This window comes from Diachasma alloeum, unplaced genomic scaffold (genome assembly GCF_001412515.2).
Source record: "Diachasma alloeum isolate Michigan unplaced genomic scaffold, Dall2.0 Dall_scaffold_00285, whole genome shotgun sequence".
NCBI lineage: Eukaryota > Metazoa > Arthropoda > Insecta > Hymenoptera > Braconidae > Diachasma > Diachasma alloeum.
The window spans coordinates 770,172-789,540 of record NW_021680424.1 but is presented as its reverse complement, the minus strand read 5'-3'; the positions used below and the strand labels follow the sequence as shown (position 1 = coordinate 789,540).

At 37.9% G+C, this 19,369-nt stretch overlaps 1 protein-coding gene across 3 annotated transcripts in view; it reads left to right on the top strand.

Annotated features, from left to right (window-relative positions):
- The window catches only part of LOC107038631 (kinesin-like protein CG14535), a 177,741-nt gene that overhangs the window by 142,376 nt on the left and 15,996 nt on the right, over positions 1 to 19,369 (top strand). For all 3 annotated transcript variants that reach the window (XR_001460906.1, XM_029126143.1, XM_015257847.1), the window contains exon 7: positions 16,290 to 16,478. Coding sequence is in view for 2 of the 3 variants with exons in the window: in XM_029126143.1 (XP_028981976.1) it covers positions 16,290 to 16,478 (189 nt within the window). In the remaining variant the exon portion in view is untranslated. The remainder of the gene's footprint in view (positions 1 to 16,289; positions 16,479 to 19,369) is intronic.

The following is a 19,369-nucleotide window of genomic DNA, read 5'->3' as shown; positions in this document are numbered from 1 at the left end:
GGGGGGGGGGGGGGGGGGGGGGGGGGGTGTCGATAGCGTGAGGAGTTTACGGGTTTGGACACAACTGTAGTGCATTGGTGCACCGATGCCAGAGGAAAAACGGCATCTCCCATTGGACTTTGCAACGGCATTCGGGCTCTAGAGTATTTCTGCGTTTGACAATTTTACCTCTTCAGAGTCCACTCGGCGAAACTCGGAGAATGAAAAGCATCGGACGAGTTTCATGATGACTTGCAAACTTTTTCAAACTGTCAGAGGTTATTTGGAGTTGAGATGTTACGTAAAATGTACACTGTCGTGAAAAAAAAAATGCAATTTCGGGGAGAGTTGAGTAGTATTTTTTCAGGTGGGTGACAGTGAGTTATAATTGGAGGAAAAAATTGATTTTCGCGGAGTAATTGAACTGAAATTCCAAATTTCTCTTGAGTTTTAGGGGAATTTTTTTACTATTGCGTGATAAAAATTTATTGTGATATAAATTATTATCGTTAAAAATTGTGTCATCAAAACGACGGGGGTGAGGATAATTGAGTGGAAAGCCACTTGAATCCATTTGCTGGTGACATATTCACAGATAATTCATGCAACAGAGAGAATAAACTTCAATTTCAATTATTTCTAAAAAGCGCTGGTTAATGTAGGTCATGACGTGACTCTCGAGCGCGAAAAGGTAAATGTCAGTAATTAATCAAGGGAATATGATTGAATATTTTCCTTCATTAATTAATGAAAATATTCAATCATATTCAATCGAACGGCGGATGAAATCGCGAAATATTTGCTAATGAGGTGGCTCGCAAGTGGAGTAGAATGAATGAAAATACGTATGAGAGGGAAAATATCAGATTGCGATTGAAACATGTCATGCTTCCTCAGACTTTACCCAACATCTACTACCCCGAGCTTATCCTTTAACTCATGGTTTTCCCCCGGCTCCTCCATACCCGAAAACTCTCTGTCTCCGTCACTTGCATTAGGATACCATACACCGATGAGAAATTATCATTAAGCCCGCGGCGTGCGCGTATACTTGTTTAGTCTGCGAGGAGACAATTTACGAGACTCCATGGGGGCCCAGGGGCTAATCCACTGGCAACGAGCGCTCTCTCGTTCGCGGGTAACTCGTGACTTTGGGCTCTTCCCTTTGTCACGAATCGAGGCTTAATCCTCCTGCACATGGTACACAACGATCCTCGGAAAACCCCCTGCACCACTCCCAATGGTTAATACCTCATTCTATGATGCTTATATATTTACTAATGCTTTTACAGTATTTACTCGAGTATTTTGATGAAGATGGGAATGGATTCTGGGAGAAATTAACTCCGTTAGAAAATTACTCTTGAGATTGTTTCACTCAAGTGAAAAAGCCTGAAATTTTTGACAACGACAAACTTACAGGAAATTTGTGCTCGTTTATTCATTGAGGAATCAGTTGATTTCTTGGATATTCGGGCAACAACTTTTCTTAATTTTTAATCTATTGAACATTGAATAGTATGTGATGCTCAATTTTCAAGTGAACGCTTTCACTTGAAATTGGAAATTCACCTGAAGTTTCAAGAAATTTCTAACAGTGCGAATTGAAAAATGTTAGTTGATTAATTTTTTTTTATGCAGTCTCTCAGTTCTCATGTTTTTGTAACCAGTTTCCGGACATTTTACAGTGATTTTATTATTTTACCTTTGCAGGTCTGAATTTAAATCGCGATATTGAACCGCTAGAAAAAATTTTTTTAATCTGACAGAATTAGAAAGTTCACTTTTGGAAGAAGATAAACATTGAAATGAAATAATTAAAAAATTGCAATTTTTGAAAATTACGAGCATTTTCTACTAATAATTTATAAACAATCAATATTCCACCAGAAAAAAAATTTGTTTGGAATCGTAATAAATTTATTCATATTCATAATTTTACCAGAAATCGATTTCATTCTTAAAAAGAATTTGTAAATAATTTCAATTGTTTATTTGGAAACAACGAATGTTTGAAAAAATAATAATTCTACGCAAAATATTCTCACGCCCTGGAATTAGCAAATTTGATGATCAAAAATTGTTGAATCTGTAAAAAATACTCAGATATACTCGAATATCCTCAAAACATTTCCAATTATTCGCCGAAAAAATATAAGAAACGAGTTTGCGTCTCGCCCCCCTCCCAAATCCCCCAAATCCCCCGACTTCTAAAAAAATGGTTTCAACCGATTGAAACAGAACTGATCATTAAAATTGGAAGCGCGTCTGGTTCATTCTTCCAACCTGTCAAGCGACCCCTCGTCTCCGCCCGTAATTTCCACCCCCCGGCTGAAAAAAACAGCCCGAGTCACCCTTTCATTGAGTCAACTTGACGACGTACATATATATTTTCCCGAGGAAAAATAGCCCCGTAAAATTTCAAGCTATTTTTCATTTACACAGACCCTCATGTTTACCCCCGAGTCCCCGTTCACGTGCAGGTACGCAAAGTTGGATGTAATAAATGGGGCTCTCGGTATATACAGCCTCTTTTACACAGGTCTACTTTTCAATTCGGCCTCCTAAGAGTCAATAAGTGTCGAGAGATGATGTACTGTTTCGTGCTGGGCTTAATAAAGACTCTCACCCACAATCGAGTGGAGTTCGATGAGTTCTCGTTCACCCCTGCCCTCTCGTCCGACCAATGAGACGCAGTACAGGATGTACCGTTGATTCTCATCACGTTCGTAAAAATTTTCCGACTTTTAACGCCTCCCTAGCATGCGAAATCCTCTCACTTCGTCCATTTTCTCGGGTATATTTTTATTTTCCGCTCACCTCCTCTCTCTTATTTCGGTAAATAACTTTTAGGGAGAGCGAGATTTACGACTCATCATCATGGCCAACGACTCGTTGATTCACGAAGGCTTATAAACAATATGAAAATGAAGTTGAAATATTTAATACAAATTCATAGTTGCCGAGGGGATGAATTATTCAACGAGTAATTGGGACAGAGGAAATGGAAAAAGAGAGGGAAGTCAGACGAGCGCTCCTTCCAGCTTGATATTCGAGATTGCGTGAGTCTATGATATGACAATAAATACAAAAAATGCAAATTTGAGAAATTGATTCAACTGTGAGGTTAAAAATACCGGATTATTATATAAAAAACCAGAAAATGGGTTATTTAATTCAAATAAATCATTCATTTCATATAATTGAAGAATTTTCATTGAAATGAATTTCAGTGTTTTAATTTCCTAAAAAAATATTGTTTAAGTGAACAAAAAAATGTTCAATAGCGATTTTTCTTCGATTTTGCATCAGAGAAATACAAAAATTCGAATTTGGGAAATGAATTCAATTTTTGAAATTGAAAAAAATGGGTAATTCCAAAAGTGACGAGTTTATTTAATTTATTTCATATAATTCAAACATTTTGCTTCACGCAGGATCGTTTCTTCATTTTGTTGACAATTACCCCGCCGAATTTCAATGGAATTCCCTCCCCACATTCTAATTCCTTCCTTTTTTTTCAATTTTGCATCAGAGAAACGAACAATCGAATGCGTTCGTTTTCGCAGGCATCGCGTTTACTCCTGGAATGCCAGGGAAAAGCGATCAAAGGCCCCGTTGGCACGTCATTCCCATCATAGTGNAAAAATCGTGTATTTTTCTGTCACATTTTGAATGGATGGAAGAGTAAAAATTCATCTGTCTCACAAGACAAAAAATGAAAGTATCAACTCAATAAAAATTATTGGAAAATTAATAAATAACATTGAAGGATCTTTTATTTTTTGTTTTCCGGGTAACTTTTTTTATTCGACAGGGGTATAAAATCGATTGACCTGGAATAAATTACCATGCTACTAAATAAAATTTGATAAGTGAGACAAGAATTTTTCTTGTTGACATTTTAGTTTTTTTTCAATTGTCTTGATAAAATAAACTAGAAAGGAAGAATGCTACACCATTATTCGGCTAGCATAGTAATTTTTACTTGAATTTTTTCTCCGTGTACCAACGTTGTATACCAATATCAATGTTCCAGCAATTCGACGGTCGGATGCTCGCCATGACAAAGCCTGAAAAACAACTATCCTCCGCTGTCTCTCTCCCCCGTCTGTTAGAACAGTGTAATTCCCATTTGTTTCTCTTCTTTATCTCTATTTCCTCTCGTATTCTTTCCCCCCCTTGGAGCCTCGGTACTCTCATCTATAACCCGATAATTCTGAGCCAGCTGTCGCGACAAACAGCCAAAGACAGTTTTAGCTGAGTCGCTGGATAACTCGACGTTAAACCGATAATAAATCCCACCTGACGTTCAATCCATAGCGAATTACGAAATTCTCTCAAACATTCATTCAGAGAAATTGAATTATTACGGAGTATATGTTCGTTAAAGAGGGAGATTACTGGGAGTTCCATTAGGAGAATGCATTTTCAAAATTATTATAGAATTTTGTTTCATCGAAATTTGGAGGAATTTCGTGGGTAAAAATTGAAAATTCTGGGGAAAAGTCAATGAACACTGTAAATTTTAGTTCAATTCTTGAATTGTCAGTGCAGTCTGAAATTTCATCGAAGTTAGATCAAAATAAAATTAATTCAGTAGTTCAAAATTCAAAGTGGTAAAACCCCGAGTCGAATAATTGGACCTTTTGAGAGTTCTGAATAGCCCGTCGCCTAAATAGTTGGAATCAACGTTCACTCGGCTAAAAAATTCGATTTTGGCGAAAGTCGACTTTCCCCCCCGAAAAAAGCCTAAATATGGCACTTTGAAAATCTGAAAAAAAAACTTTTTCAGTTTTCACTTTTTCCACATACTTTTGAGAGTTCTGAATAGCCCGTCGCTTAAATAGTTGGAATCAACGTTCACATAAAATTTCAGAGATAATCCAAACATCGAGTTGAGCTTCAAACAAAAATTCCTATTCACCATCTCCACTTGTTTCAAAGTGAGAATTTTTTTCGGAGAGCATTCTGAGATGTATTCCGAGAATGACACTCTCCGAGCCCTTAATAATTCATACGTCAACTTGCATATACAACACGTCCCCTCGCGCCACCGCCCCGAATAGTTTCTCGTCAAGGAGAGATCCTCCCATCGCATTCCCCCCCGAAAACTTTGCACAGATCCTTGACAAGGCACACGTCCGTACCACTCCAGTCATTTACCGAGACAGTTCGTCACTTGATTCACGTTAAGATATTTTTCTCATCATGCCTCCCCCAGGCTACGTTAAACCGTGAAGAGCGAGAGAGTGGGACAGGCCAAAAAGGAAAAGAGAAAGAGCGAATGTAAAAAAGACCGGGTGAGGAGTGAGCAGTGGTTTTCTCTTGCCAGGAAGGAGAGCATATTTTTCTTGAAATTTGTCCGCACCACTATCTGCCCAGTGGGATCTACCCTCATTCTATAATTCTCCGGATACTCCCTCGTCATTCGTACTCGTTTCCACCCACTCATATAAACGGTTCAGATGCTTTTATGCCTGTGGTATCACGTGTGCGTGCAAAAAGTCAAGAGACGGGAATGAGGGATTTTAGGGCACAAGTTCTAGGTGAAACGAGTATCTTTCTTCGTCCGTGGGGTGTAATCCGGCAGATTTGCGAGGCAAGTCTGGCAAGGGGCGGGGGAGAGCTGAGGGGTCTCGACGATATACTAAGAGCCTGCTGTCCTTGGCACCCGGTGCTCTCCACCCTTCAGTACCGCTGTCTCTGAAGTCAGACTGGAATTTATTAAAATTAACGAAACTGTTTTATTTTTGAAAACTTTCAACATCATTCAGGACTGTTCATTCGGATTTATTTCTGATTCGTATTGCCTTTTTTTAGCTCACGTTAATCCATTCATGTGAGCCATGAATAAAATTAATTTTGCTGAATAAAATTAATTTTTGCACAAAAATTTTTTGGAATTATTTCAAGTCAATGAAATATTTCATTTAAAAAACGTTCGGGATTGTTCATTCGTATTTCTTTTTGATTCGTATTGCTTTTTTATCGCTCAATTCACTTTGAATAAAATTAATTAATAAATTTACAATGTATTAGTTTACTGTATAAATCTATCGGAATTACTTGGCTTTTACATCCTCCCACCCCCCGAAATGATCAATAGAATTCATCGGAATAGTCTGTTGAATTGAGTCAAGTTATATATAGCCCCGAGACTATACCCATTAAACTTTAATACGAGCGTAAACCCTCACACTGGTGACCGGAAACGAACTTTACTCCACATTCCACTCGAACAGTCGCCCATAAAGACTCCCTGAACCTTTGATATTCCGTCTAGGGCCAATTCTCGTCTCACCTTATATGACTTCCCCGGCGCCTCCCGCCGCTACTCTCGATAGATTGATATACCGAGTCGTCAAAAAAAAACGAGTTTGAAGGTGATTGCAGGAAAAAGGTGTGAACGATATCGTGCGGCACAAATGGAAATCCGATATACTCAACGACATTGAATTTAATCTTCCAGAAGACGATAAAAAGTGATACAAACTGGGGAGAGCGTCGGCATTTAAACTTTTCTCTGACCCCCACGGCATTCCCCCTGATTTTATTGAAATTTCCGGGTACAGCTACTCTGCTATTCATGTCGAACGTGTTATAATTTTGTGGAAATAAACTGCGCACCGACACAAAATTAAAAATTCAGGGATTTGGAGAAAATTCAAAATTCCAAATTGTTGAATTTAAATAGCTCCAACAAATCGATGGAGACTGTTAATTTCAGATGAATCATTCAATGGAAAATTATAAAAATCATGTCAATTCAGGTGAATATATTCTTTTTTCCGTTGATATGAATTTTGACATTTGATTTCATTATTTTTTCCTCCCAAATTAAATTCACTGTCACTTTGAATTTAATGTCACTCTTTGCATATCATCAAGTGGGGGACATTTCGCGAATAATTCACTCCATTAAAATGACTCTTCATTTAATTTTTACATCAATCAAATATTAAATTGAGTTTCAAATAAAAAAAATCCTATTTAGCATCACCAGCACTTATTTCAAATTAAAAATATTCTCAACATTCATTTAGGGAATGTGAATCAATGTCCCGACGATATTGAATTTAATCTTCCAAAAGAGGAGAAAAAGTCGAACATTTAAACTTTTTTCTGCCGCCCCTCCCCCATTCTATTGGAATTTCCGGCTATAGCTACTCTAGTATTCATGTCGAACGTGTTATAATTTTATAAAAACAAACTGCGCGCCGATGGGTTAGTGAGGGGCTGGGGGAGGGAGCGGAGTTGGTAGTGTCCCGGAAGCGCTCTTGCAAAATTTAAAATTCAACCATTTGGATTATGCAAAACGGAGCGAGAGCTCGGTCGACGGGAAAAAATTGATTCCGAGCGTTCGTGCGCGAATCTATATGCCAAAAAATATGCTCAACACAGTGGAGGTATGTGTGTTAGTGGAGAGGTCACAGGGAATTTTATAACGTTTTCATCGTGAAAATGAAAATTGAAAAATATTCTGTGATGTTTGCACGGGTTTGGGAATAATTTACGACGGGCGAGGGTTCTTTCTGCCGGGGGATGGGGTAATTGGAGTTTTTTTTCGATGATTGGGCCACATATTCGGGGATGAACAGATTTTTTCTCGTTTCAAAAATTGCTTTCTTGCAGCTCATTTTCATCGCGTATTTTTTTGCAATTGCTGAATTTGAAGAAAAACTCGTGTCTTAATTTTTAAAAAACGTCTGAACGTCTTTAAAAAAAAGGACAAGTCTCCATTTTGGACACAACTTTTTCTAGTGGAATTCGTTGTTTTTATAATTTTGCAGTAGACATTGCTGACACTATTTGAAGTCCCAGACGAGAGTCTCGATCTTTCCGTATCCATGGATACATATTTAACGTGACCTCGGCGCTGAATAATTTAAGAATGCTGGCGCTAGCCATTTGTAGTTCACTTGTTACTAACTGCAGGCTGTTAAAAATTCACGAGGCACTGGCGCTTATTTTCACCGTAACCCACCGTCTTCTTTTCCCATTCTCTAAATTTTTTTCACCGAGGTGTACACCTGTCTGAAACCCAGAGGTATACAGCTCCACGGAAGCCGAGGGATTTGGCCGAGAAATACGAGATACTCCGATCGGTAGTTTCCTCTCGTCTGAAACAATGAGTTCTCAGAGCGAATTCAATGCTCTCTAGCGTTATTTTTGTTACATTTGGGTAATACCGGGGTGGTATTCACCTCAGACGTGATTTAATAACCACCAGCAACTGCCTAATTATTATTAATCCACTCGAAATTTCCGGGAAAAGGGGCTCGACAAAGGGTGAATCCGGTTGGTGTCTCTGCGATAATTAAGATTCAGAGTGTGGGCTTGACTCGTTTGTTGCCATCAAAACTTTTCTATTTCCGCACATGTGATTTAATTAAAAATACATTATCCTTCCATTTATTTATATGAATTTTGCGCGGAATGGTACCGTTACGAACGACGAAAATATGAATAAAGATAAATTTTTAGTCAAATTATGGGTTTATTGAGATTATAATATAAAGTTCAAGTGAAAAATTGAAATTTCATGGACAGTTGACTAATAATTTTCTGGAGAATGACATTTAACTTGGTTTAAGGGGGAAAAATCATGAAATTTCAAATTTCACTGAAAATTCTGCATAAAATCACGCGGAATTTCCAATTAATTAAAAATTCAACGACATTTGCCTGAATTTTCCATAAAATTTTGATTTTTCAATTATGAAATTTCTTAAAATTCCAATTCATTCAAAATTCAAATATAAATTCAAACAAATTCATATTTATCTTAATTTTCCTGATTTTCATTAATATCCATAAAATAATTAAATTTCCCATCAAATTTTAAGTTTACAATTACGAAATTCCCTAAAATTTCATTTAAACCATACCGCGAAGAAAATTTTCAAGTAGTTCACCAAAAATTCCCCCCAAAAATGTTCAACACTGTAATATTCCCCCTCAAAACTCTCTACATTGCGCCAAAAATTCAAAGAGAGACATCCCACCATAATCATTTGCACTGGGTGAGCTCTCAGGATGCGGAGGAACGCAGACGGCAATGTAAATTACTCACGTCTGGCCTAAAGCCGTAGCAATAAATCTCTGGGTTCACAGATTGGCGTCTCGACGCCACCTAAAATCACACCCACGTCGAGGATTGGCTATTGAAAGCCACCAGAAGTGGAAAAAAAATTGACAAATAAACAGAATCTCGCTGTGATTATTCCGGGAAAAAAAGACCGGTGTACTCCACTGGGAAATGATTATCTCGCGTGTGGTAGTCGTCCTTTGTGATTTGTGACGCACATTTATGCAACAGTACATAAAAAAGTAGAAATATTAGAGTGCACAGCGAGAAATCGCGATATTACGTTTTGATAATAATACAACTCCTTATAGCATCTCGTCACGCATTGAGTGCTGGGTTGCGAATTCGCGGCGCTGGGTTTATCCTTGTAGTTCGCCCTTCAATTAACGCAATCTCGTTGTGCACTTCACAATTGAATTTTTTTTTTTTTGATAAAGGGAAAAGGTTCATGTCGAGAGGTTAATTAATTCACTTGTGGCGGAGTAGTGAATATGAAAGATGAAATTAAAAATTTTTCTTCAAATTTGTATTCATACGTTTCGGCATTTTCTTTCGAAATAATTTATTGTGCAGATTATGTTACGCTCATGTTAATTTGAGAACAAATTTTTAAATGGCAAAATTTCTTTTGAAAAATGAAAAATAGACGTTTTTTATTTGAATTAAAAATCAGACTTCATGTTTTGTTATATTAAATCATGACTGATGAATTAATAAAAAAAATGTTCTTAAAATCGACATTTATTTGGTTTACATCGTTTTTCGAAATAATTTATTAATGAAAAAAAATATTGAATGAAGCAAATGAGAAAGTCTTTAGGTTAAAAAAAAGATGAAGATAACAAAAATGACCCTAGACCCTTCGACGGCGGCTGCACCCATGAAAACCGAAAAAACCATAACCCTTTGGCGTTCATCCGACATTTACCATATTCATGACCATCAACTATCCGGAGTTTTCCGGTGTCTGACCAGCATCTCCAATCCGTGCATATTCATAAGTCCTATTGGGGTTTAAGTTGGGTAGGGCAGTGAGTATTGCATAGTTTTCCCATCAAATAATACAGGAGTGATGACTCAATTCAAAATTAATTTCGAAATACCTCAATTCATCTCGACTATTCCAAACCTCGAGACTAAAAAAATCCTCAGTGACAAATAACTTGAGGCAAAATCATTCTTTCACCAAACTACACTCGACAAAATCGTCATCTGTCATGAAAAAATTATTTGTTTTGCACCAGAATAAAACATTAATTACTACTCTCAAGATATTTGGTGCGATCCAACGTCTGTCGGAGTAATTAGCACCCGAATTTGGAACCGTCGTCTGGTATGTGAACCCGGGGCTCAAGGTAAAGCGTCAGTTTGCCTTGTCAGTCAACAGTGGTTGGCTATGGAGCGTGTCTCACGCCAACAATTCCACCCCCGACTCCCCCCGATATTTTGCGTTGCGGACTTTCCAACAATGTGACGTTGTAATGGCTGTATAATAATGGGTACCATGGTACGTTTAATATTGCGGTGTCAACTGACGGGGAATACAATAACCCGAAGTGTTTACAAACTTTCGAAAACACAAATTCACATTCATTATCATTCCACATTATCACTAAAAGCTACTAGTGTCTTCAACAGGTCTTAATTACAGCCATTAGACACTGATGTGTTAAAATAAGACATTTACCCCATTAAGACACGGAATCATAAAACGTTTTCAGTTTCTGATCCATTATTTTTATTTATTGAAGCTCTGAATTTATTGAGAGAAAAAATGAATGAAGTATTTAGAAAAACTTCAATTGCAGAAAAAAAAGCGAATGAACGAGAAGTGAAGTTCGAATGAAGCAATCTATTTATTATCTACTATATCATCGCAACAATAAATATTGATATCGAATGAAACTCCGGGAGAACTCCAGCAGTAAAGATTTTGATGGTTCCTCGGGTCGTTTAATGTCTTAACGCTTTAACACTCGGATTACGACTCGCAGGGCGTAAGACCGGAACGAGTCCTGGAAGAGGTGAAGTATGAAAGCCATTAATTTTCAGCCCCGACAGTCACCCCTAGGTGGGATAAAAAATATATATAATGAAAGAGCTCACAACAATCCCTGATTTATAAGAGCCACTGTGACATAACAGGTGGCCAGATCAGTCTTGCGGGACTTGTTTATTCGGTGAATTGGTTGGGTTAGTTCAGGACGGTCTTCTAAATAAAATATTCCACATGAATTTTTCATTCCAAGGAACCATTCCTTTCTTTATTTTAAAAACTCATCCATCGTTCGATGATAATTTAATTAATTAATATTTTTCATTAGTCACAATTTTTCAATTTTTTCATTTGAAATAAAAACTGACAAATGAAAAAAGTATGCATTCAATGAACGAAATAATGATAATAAAATGAAAGATGAAAAAAGTAAAAAAAAAACTATTAAAATGTAAAATTGCAATTCATAATAAAAAAACATTTCCATCACCGCCAATAAAAATTCAAATGACGCTGAGATAAGACGGAATTCCTAATGCATGATGAAAAAAAAACGACATTAACCCTCCCCGAAGCCCCCAACACACCCTGACCCATTTTACAGTAGAAAATTCCCACTGACTCGATTCACCGGAGGCGTTACTCATCATAAATTCTCACCGAGACCATCTCGATGGCCCAGAGGCAGTGACACTCAGATACGCAACTCGATACGAACCCGTAAAACTGAGGGGGTTGATTTTCCCGGAGACATTGCGAGGTTACGCACACACTAGTCCCGAGCTAAATTCAACGGTAGCGCCTCGGGCCGTCCAATGATGCTGTTATTACCGCTTTAACGAAGGGGTTGTTCCCCCGGCCCCTCCGTTGCCCCTTCAAACGTCACTTCTCCACTCCTTGAGGGCTCCCCGTACATTTTCATGCACCGCTGTAACCTACCAAAGATTATTTAGACTGTCTGCAATCGTCGGATAATCTCCGAGAGCATTTCGCCTCCTCCACTCTCGTTTTACGCTGCTGTGCAGATGAGATTCCCCTGAATTCCACCTCAAAGTTTATATCCTCGGGCGATTTACATTGTGAATGGAGGGGAAAACATTTTTCGGGGGAGAATTAAATAAAGGGATGAATCGGATTTTTTTTTTTTGAAAATTCGCAGGGACTAGAAAAATCTCTTGATATTTTGAATAGGGAGAGGTCTCGAGAAGAAGACCCGTTCTGCCCCAGTAATTATATACAGAGAGGAATGAGGAGTTTCGAAGAAATTGGAATTTTTTTTCACCAATTTAATTCGCAAATTTGATGATACAAAATCTCGCGGATTTGAAGCAAAACTAATTTTGCAATATTTTTAATTTTTTTACTCCCAATGCACTCTGCTTAACCCCAAAAATACAGCGCGCCTCTCGCATCACCGATGTTTCACCCGCGATATTTTTAATTTTCGGGGAAGAATTAAATAAAGAGATGAATCTGATTTTTTTTTTAAATTCGCAGGGACTAGTGGAAAAATCTCTTGATGTTTTGAATATGAAGAGGTCTCGAGAAGAAGACCCGTTCTGCCCCAGTAATTACATAGAGAGGAATGAGGAATTTCGAAGAATTTGGAATTTTTTTTCACCAATTTAATTCGCAAATTTGATGATACAAAATCTCGCGGATTTGAAGCAAAACTAATTTTGCAATATTTTAAATTTTTTTACTCCCAATGCACTCCACTCACCCCCAAAAATACAGCGAGCCTCTCGCATCACCGATGTTTCACCCGCGATATTTTTAATTTTCGGGGAAGAATTAAATAAAGAGATGAATCGGATTTTTTTTTTTAATTCGCAGGGACTAGTGGAAAAATCTCTCGATGTTTTGAATATGAAGAGGTCTCGATAAGAAGACCCGTTCTGCCCCAGTAATTACACAGAGAGGAATGAGGAATTTCGAAGAAATTGGAATTTTTTTTCACCAATTTAATTCGCAAATTTGATGATACAAAATCTCGCGGATTTGAAGCAAAACTAATTTTGCAATATTTTAAATTTTTTTACTCCCAATGCACTCCACTCACCCCCAAAAATACAGCGAGCCTCTCGCATCACCGATGTTTCACTCGCGATATTTTTATTAGTCATCGGTAAAACGGTTAATCCAGGCTGGCAAATATTTTTATTTTCCCTGTTATCAAACACCCCTCCATATTCCCCCGAATTCGTGCGCATTGATAGAGAACCAGACAAAAATCTACATTGAGCCGGAATGTGTGGGTTTTATTGACAGTTTATCGGTGTCGCATATTGTGGAGGTAAAAATAAATCGGGAATTGATGGATAAAGCTCGTCGATTCGACCGATAACACATTCCACAATGACAACAACTAATTACTACGTGAAATTTCCCTTTAGTCACGGTAATATTTCATGATTTTAAATATTATATAAAGAGTTATTTGGGAATCAATATGGAAATTTAGGGAAATCGCGTTGTTAGAAAATTAATCCTGAAGTTTCAGCTAAAAAAATCTTGAATTTTTCAACAATCACTCATTCCCACGAAATTATTCTGAATTTCCCACCTAAAAATTCACAATATCGAAAATTCAAGTGCAACTATTAATTAATTTTCTCAAAAATTTGAACAATGCGTTGATTTGCATTAAACCCAGCCTTCGGTGATTTATTCGCATTTCCCGAAACTGATAATTCGTCCTGTTTTTCCCAACAATACCAAAATGTAAAAATTTAAGAAAAATGATTTTATTACTTAATTTTTTATTTTTATTAGAACTCTAAAATTCAACTATAAAAATCAGTTGATGATCGGATGCGTAATCCGTCAGACCTAGACGAGATCATTTTGATATTTGAAATAATCCCGACTAGTCCCAAAATTTAATTGCCGCTGAAGCCGCATTGTCGCACAGTACAATGCGCTAATAGCTGTATATAATTTAGTCTCTCAAACCGATTAGCGAAATCGATCTGCCCCTCTTCCCCCCGCCCTCGCCCTTTATACGACGAAAAGCGGTATTACCCCGAGCAATATCTTTACCCGTAAGGTACAAACCAACTACCTGAGAATTCAATTCCCACAGATGCGTGGGTTTGAGGTGGTTTTCCACCACGAGGCGCCTGGCCAGGGGCTGTACAGCGCCGGCCAACAGCTATATCCAGCGTTGAATCATCAAAGTTTCGTCTCCGAATGGCCCTATCCCTTCAACGCCGTTAAACCTTGCTCACTGCTTCATTGCCCTAGGTAGCCATTGTATGAAGTTTCTCTGGACTTAATTCCATCCCCCGCTAGTTTCTCATCTTCCACCTGCAAGTTTGTATTTATTTTATTTCGATACGAAAAGAACATGACGAACATTTTGTTGAAAAAGTTGTTACGTACGTGATCAGCATGCCGAGGGGGAAATAAAAGATTTATTCGCTGGAGAACCATACGCTGGAGAAAGTTTTTGTCGTCGATTCCGGGATAACTTTAATGTTATCCGGATATTGACGCAATAATCCTCTGTTCACTGGGACTAAATTAGTACACTGTTAACAAATTTCGTCGGAATTTTCTGTGTCATATCCCAGGAATTTTTACCATTTTCAATTTCCTCTGAAATTTTGGGAAATCTCGTTATTGAAAAATCAAATATTCCTTTGATTTTCTGGTCGAATGATGTGAAAATCAATAAAATAATTGATTGTCCAATTCAATTATTCTATGAAAAATTCAAAATTCATGACATTTTGATTCTAAATATTAATGTTCCATGAAAAATTCAATCAAGTTGTGAAATTTATGCCTCCCTGATCCCAAAATGGGTTATTCTACCCCAAAAATCTGTGAACTTCAGTTTAAAAAATTACCTACAATACTTCCATCCGAGAGAAAAAGAATTTTTGCTCTTCCCATAAAAAATTTTTACTGTGGGAACAAAAAATCTTCCCTGTCCTTCAACTGCATTCTACGCAGTTTCCCGGATTCTTTCTATGTTGGAAATAAAAAAAAATTTCATATGGGGTTGAGTACTATTACACATCATTTATATCGTCATTTCGAGTCCACCATATCCCGGAGAAACCGTTAAAATTTTACGAATCCTCGTTTCAAAGCTGTAAAGAATTCCAATAAGTTGGGTTGGACTCGGTTTATGTCACTAGGAAATATGGAACTTTATGACTTTTCATATCAAATTAAATCAAGTTTACGAGCTATCACTGTAATTACATGGGAATAAGATTTTTTTATTGCATCTTCGGAGGGGGACTTTAATAAAGAAAATGGAGATTCGGGGATTTTGACAGGAGGAAGTCAAGGGAATTGATAGGATTTTAGAGAGATAAGGGAGGGGCGCGTGTTTATTTCCGATGTTTGCCTTTTCGTCAAGAAATGCAGTTGTTGACGTCTTCTCGATATGGAATATATGCAACACCCGGGGAAATCTCATTTCAACTCGCGAAAACCCAATTTCCTTTTAGTGTACACTCGAGTTCTAGCGTTTATGGTGACTCACGTGGGGTAAAAAATATCCCACAGACAGACGTAACCGCACGATTCCGCGAGATTGAGTTCGCGAAATTTCGGATCTCGCCGGAGGTGGGGGATGAGGAATTAATAAGTTTTTGAGTATTGGGAGGAAATAATTGCTTTTTTCAGTAAAAAAACTTCTCATTCACGTGACTAATTGATTCTTCACAAATTATTTACGACAAAAAGAAACAACAGTTTCGCCCCAAAAAGTTTTCTAATTTTTTAAAGAAATTTTGACTTTTTCTTGAGCTTCAAATAAAAATAAAATGATGAAATTTCAAAAGAAAAAAAAAGAAAAATGATAAAATACTAAAACTGCTGCAAAGAGTTGAAAAGATGAAGTGAGGATATCCCCAAGAAAAAAGAATGCCCCGAAGACTGATAAAAGGAGTAAAAATACCCCGAGAAGGAGAATGAAATCATCCGAGGCAACGAAAGCCCCGAAAGTTCGTTAACTCCGGTAGGTAAAACAAATTCCAGCGGTTGGTGCGGTTGTTAATTAATGTCAGAAACTGCCAGTCAGTTGATTCTAACGAGTCCATTGTTCAATATCCGAACGAAACGTCTTTTCACTCTCCCTCACAGCCAATTGATAATTAATTAATTATGGTTTCCCCAGAATTACCTCAACGAGTGAACGAACCCGAGGTCTCGTTCTCCCGATAATTTGATTGTTTAATGAGACTTAATCATTCATATTTCCAGGTCAAAGTGATGCTGAGGGTTTCATCGGGCGAGGGAGGGAGTTTCTTCAACGCTGACAAGCGAAAAAAGCAAGTGACACTGGTGGATCCGACGGCTGGACAATCTTCAACAGCTGAGGACAGAAGGCCGACGGTCGCAGCACCTAAGATGTTTGCGTTCGATGCCATTTTCACCGAGGAAGACTCCCAAGTGAGTCTCAAATCAATTTTACAGATTATTTAGAACATTAAAAAATCTAGTGTCTTAAATTAAGACATTAAGTCTATTATTTCAAACTACTTGTCTTATTTTTCTTCCAAACCCTTCATTCAGAAGAGCCAATAATTTTTTCACCGATAATGAAGCAAAATTTGACGGCAGTTAGGAAAATAATTAAATATTAGAATAACATTAAACATTTTTACGCCCTTCTGATCTTCCAACGATGCTCAATAAATTCTAAACTTCAATAAGTTGAAGGAAAATGCACAAGTAATGACGTCTTGACTATCAAACATCATGTTTTCGGATAAATTGGGACGTCTTGAAGACACCACCCTTTAGCGAATATTCTCCACCTGTCGATCTATACGATAAACCCCACATCTCCACATCCCCCCGCCCCTGGTCCCCGCCAACCCCCCGAAATCATGGGAAAGAGCAACATTCGCCGGGAGCGATTTCCCGGTTGAACACCACGGTTTGGCTTCAGAGATCGGGAAATTAGTTTAGTTATGCGCCCGGCAGGGATGTCGTTCCATTTCAGGAATTTGCGCCCGTAGGTCGTGGATAAAGGCACGTACCGAAGCCTCACCCTCTGTCTCACTTCAAATCGTTTACTTTAACATTCAAGTAACTCTGTTCATTCACCACTGGGGAAATTTTCACGATGATAAGAAATGAAATGAGGAGATGATTTCCGGTGAGACGATTGAAATGGTTGAGACTTCCTGATCGTTCGCCGTCTCATTCTCAACTGAATTGTTCCCCTTTACTTCATCATGAATGAGATTACCCGCGCGGAAAAATTTATAGTTTGAAGAGTATATAAAAAATATTTTGAATTGGTCCAATTTCAACAAAAAAAATATATAAACCATATATTTTATATATTTAAAAAAATATGTAAAACAACATGGTTTTGTTTTATATATAATATTATAAAACAAAAATAAATTCGTTTCAATTCGTTTCATGTTATTATTATTTTATATATTAAAAAATATATATATAAAATATATGGAATTGGCCCATATTATATATTTTTTGATGGAGGTCTGACTGTTGGGAGAAGTTCATTGATGACAAAGGGAATTCCAGTTAATTATTGAACGAATGAAAAACATTTTCTCAAACATTTTCTCTGGATTTCAATAGTGAAAATTCCATTGACGAAGGCCTTCAGAATATATCGTGGTATTTTCCAGCTGGTATTTCCTCGTCCTCGGGGACATTATCGAGCGTCGAATTCAAATGAGCCCGTAGCTATGGGGGGGGCTTTCCCCAGACCTCTCCGTATCCACTCTTGTGTCGCTGAGGGTTCTCCAGAGACCACCTGGCCGTTATTCTCTCTGTGGTACCCTCTCACGATCTCCTCTGACGCTGTGCCAGTCGCCAGGATCAATGCCGCCCCCTCCCCACCCCTTGAAAATTGGGATTTTATAAATAATACAACAGAAAAAGAGGTTAAAAAGCCCATTTTGAATATTCATTTAATTTTCCATCGCGAATCGTTTGAGCGATTTAACACCGCAATCCTTCTCCTCATGAACCACCACCGGGATATTTTTCCCGAATAAAATGGGACTCTGAACCCGCGAAATAGTACTGCGACAAAAGCGTCACATTGTGTTCTTTATTAAAGAATCTCCACCCCCGATACTCGCGATTTATTTCATTTTATCTCCTCTGATGTTTGTAATCAAGTATCCAGTGCGGCTTATCCAAGACATTTTTCCCAAATAGAATATCTCACAAAAGGACCATGCGTCACGTTCCAACATCACCAAAGTATCCCACCTGAAATTACCTTTCCGCCATTTCCACTTTCGTCTCTGCTTTCTCCAAAAACTTCTCACAGTTTCACTTGTTTCCTTTGTACAACTGAGAAACTTTTCCCACGCGAGTTTCCTCTTAACCCCTCTCAACCCTGTATTCCCGTCTAATCCGTATCTAGTGTCCGTGGAAGGATACGTCTTCAGTTTATGGCTTTCAGAGAATGAAATCCCTTCGATAATTCGTGAGAAAAGCTCAACGAAAAGAGAAATCTTATTCTGAATGAGGCATGAGGCGGATTTGTACTGATGGATTTTTTGGAAATGGAGTTGGAGGGGTTGTACTTTGCGCAAGTGTACTTGACACGACTGTACTTGATGCAAGCGTACTTGGCACAAGTATACTCGTTGCAAGTGTACTTGATCCAAGTAAATTTGATACAACTATACTTGACGCAAATGTACTTGAGTTAATTTACATCAAGTACACTTGAATCAAGTACATTTTGAGTTAATTTACATCAAGTACACTTAAATCAAGGCAAGTATACTTGCGCAAGTGTACTTGACTCATACATATTTTGAAAAAATACTCCGTGCAAATGTACTCGCTACTGCTCTCCATCGATACTTGTCACTCAAAAAAATATTTCTTCATCCCAACTTAATTATTTCACGCAAAAAAAATAAACAAAAATCAAGATTAACTTCATTGAAAGTGTCCAAATGAAAGCACTGAACTTGACAGATCCAGAAATTGAAAAGAAAAAAGAGCGAATGAATGAAAAAACGTGAACACAGAGCCGAAAGGAAGAGGGCAAATGAAAGCTCAGTCGTCGGAGAACATCCATCTCAATTAGGTTGGCATAGAGAGGCAATGGGTGAGTATTGGCCTCAGCGCTGACAATTCTATTGCCGCAAAACGTTGCCCTAGGTAGACAATGCCCTTCCATACACCTATCCCCCCCTCAATCCACCTCTGGATAATTCACCGCAACTAGAATGGCCGTAGTGGGACAAGGGCTTTATTATTGACTTACGACTAATAGTCACGCTGCAGATTACACGGTTTCGTGGTGGGCGACCCTCCTCTCCCCCCCCCCCCCC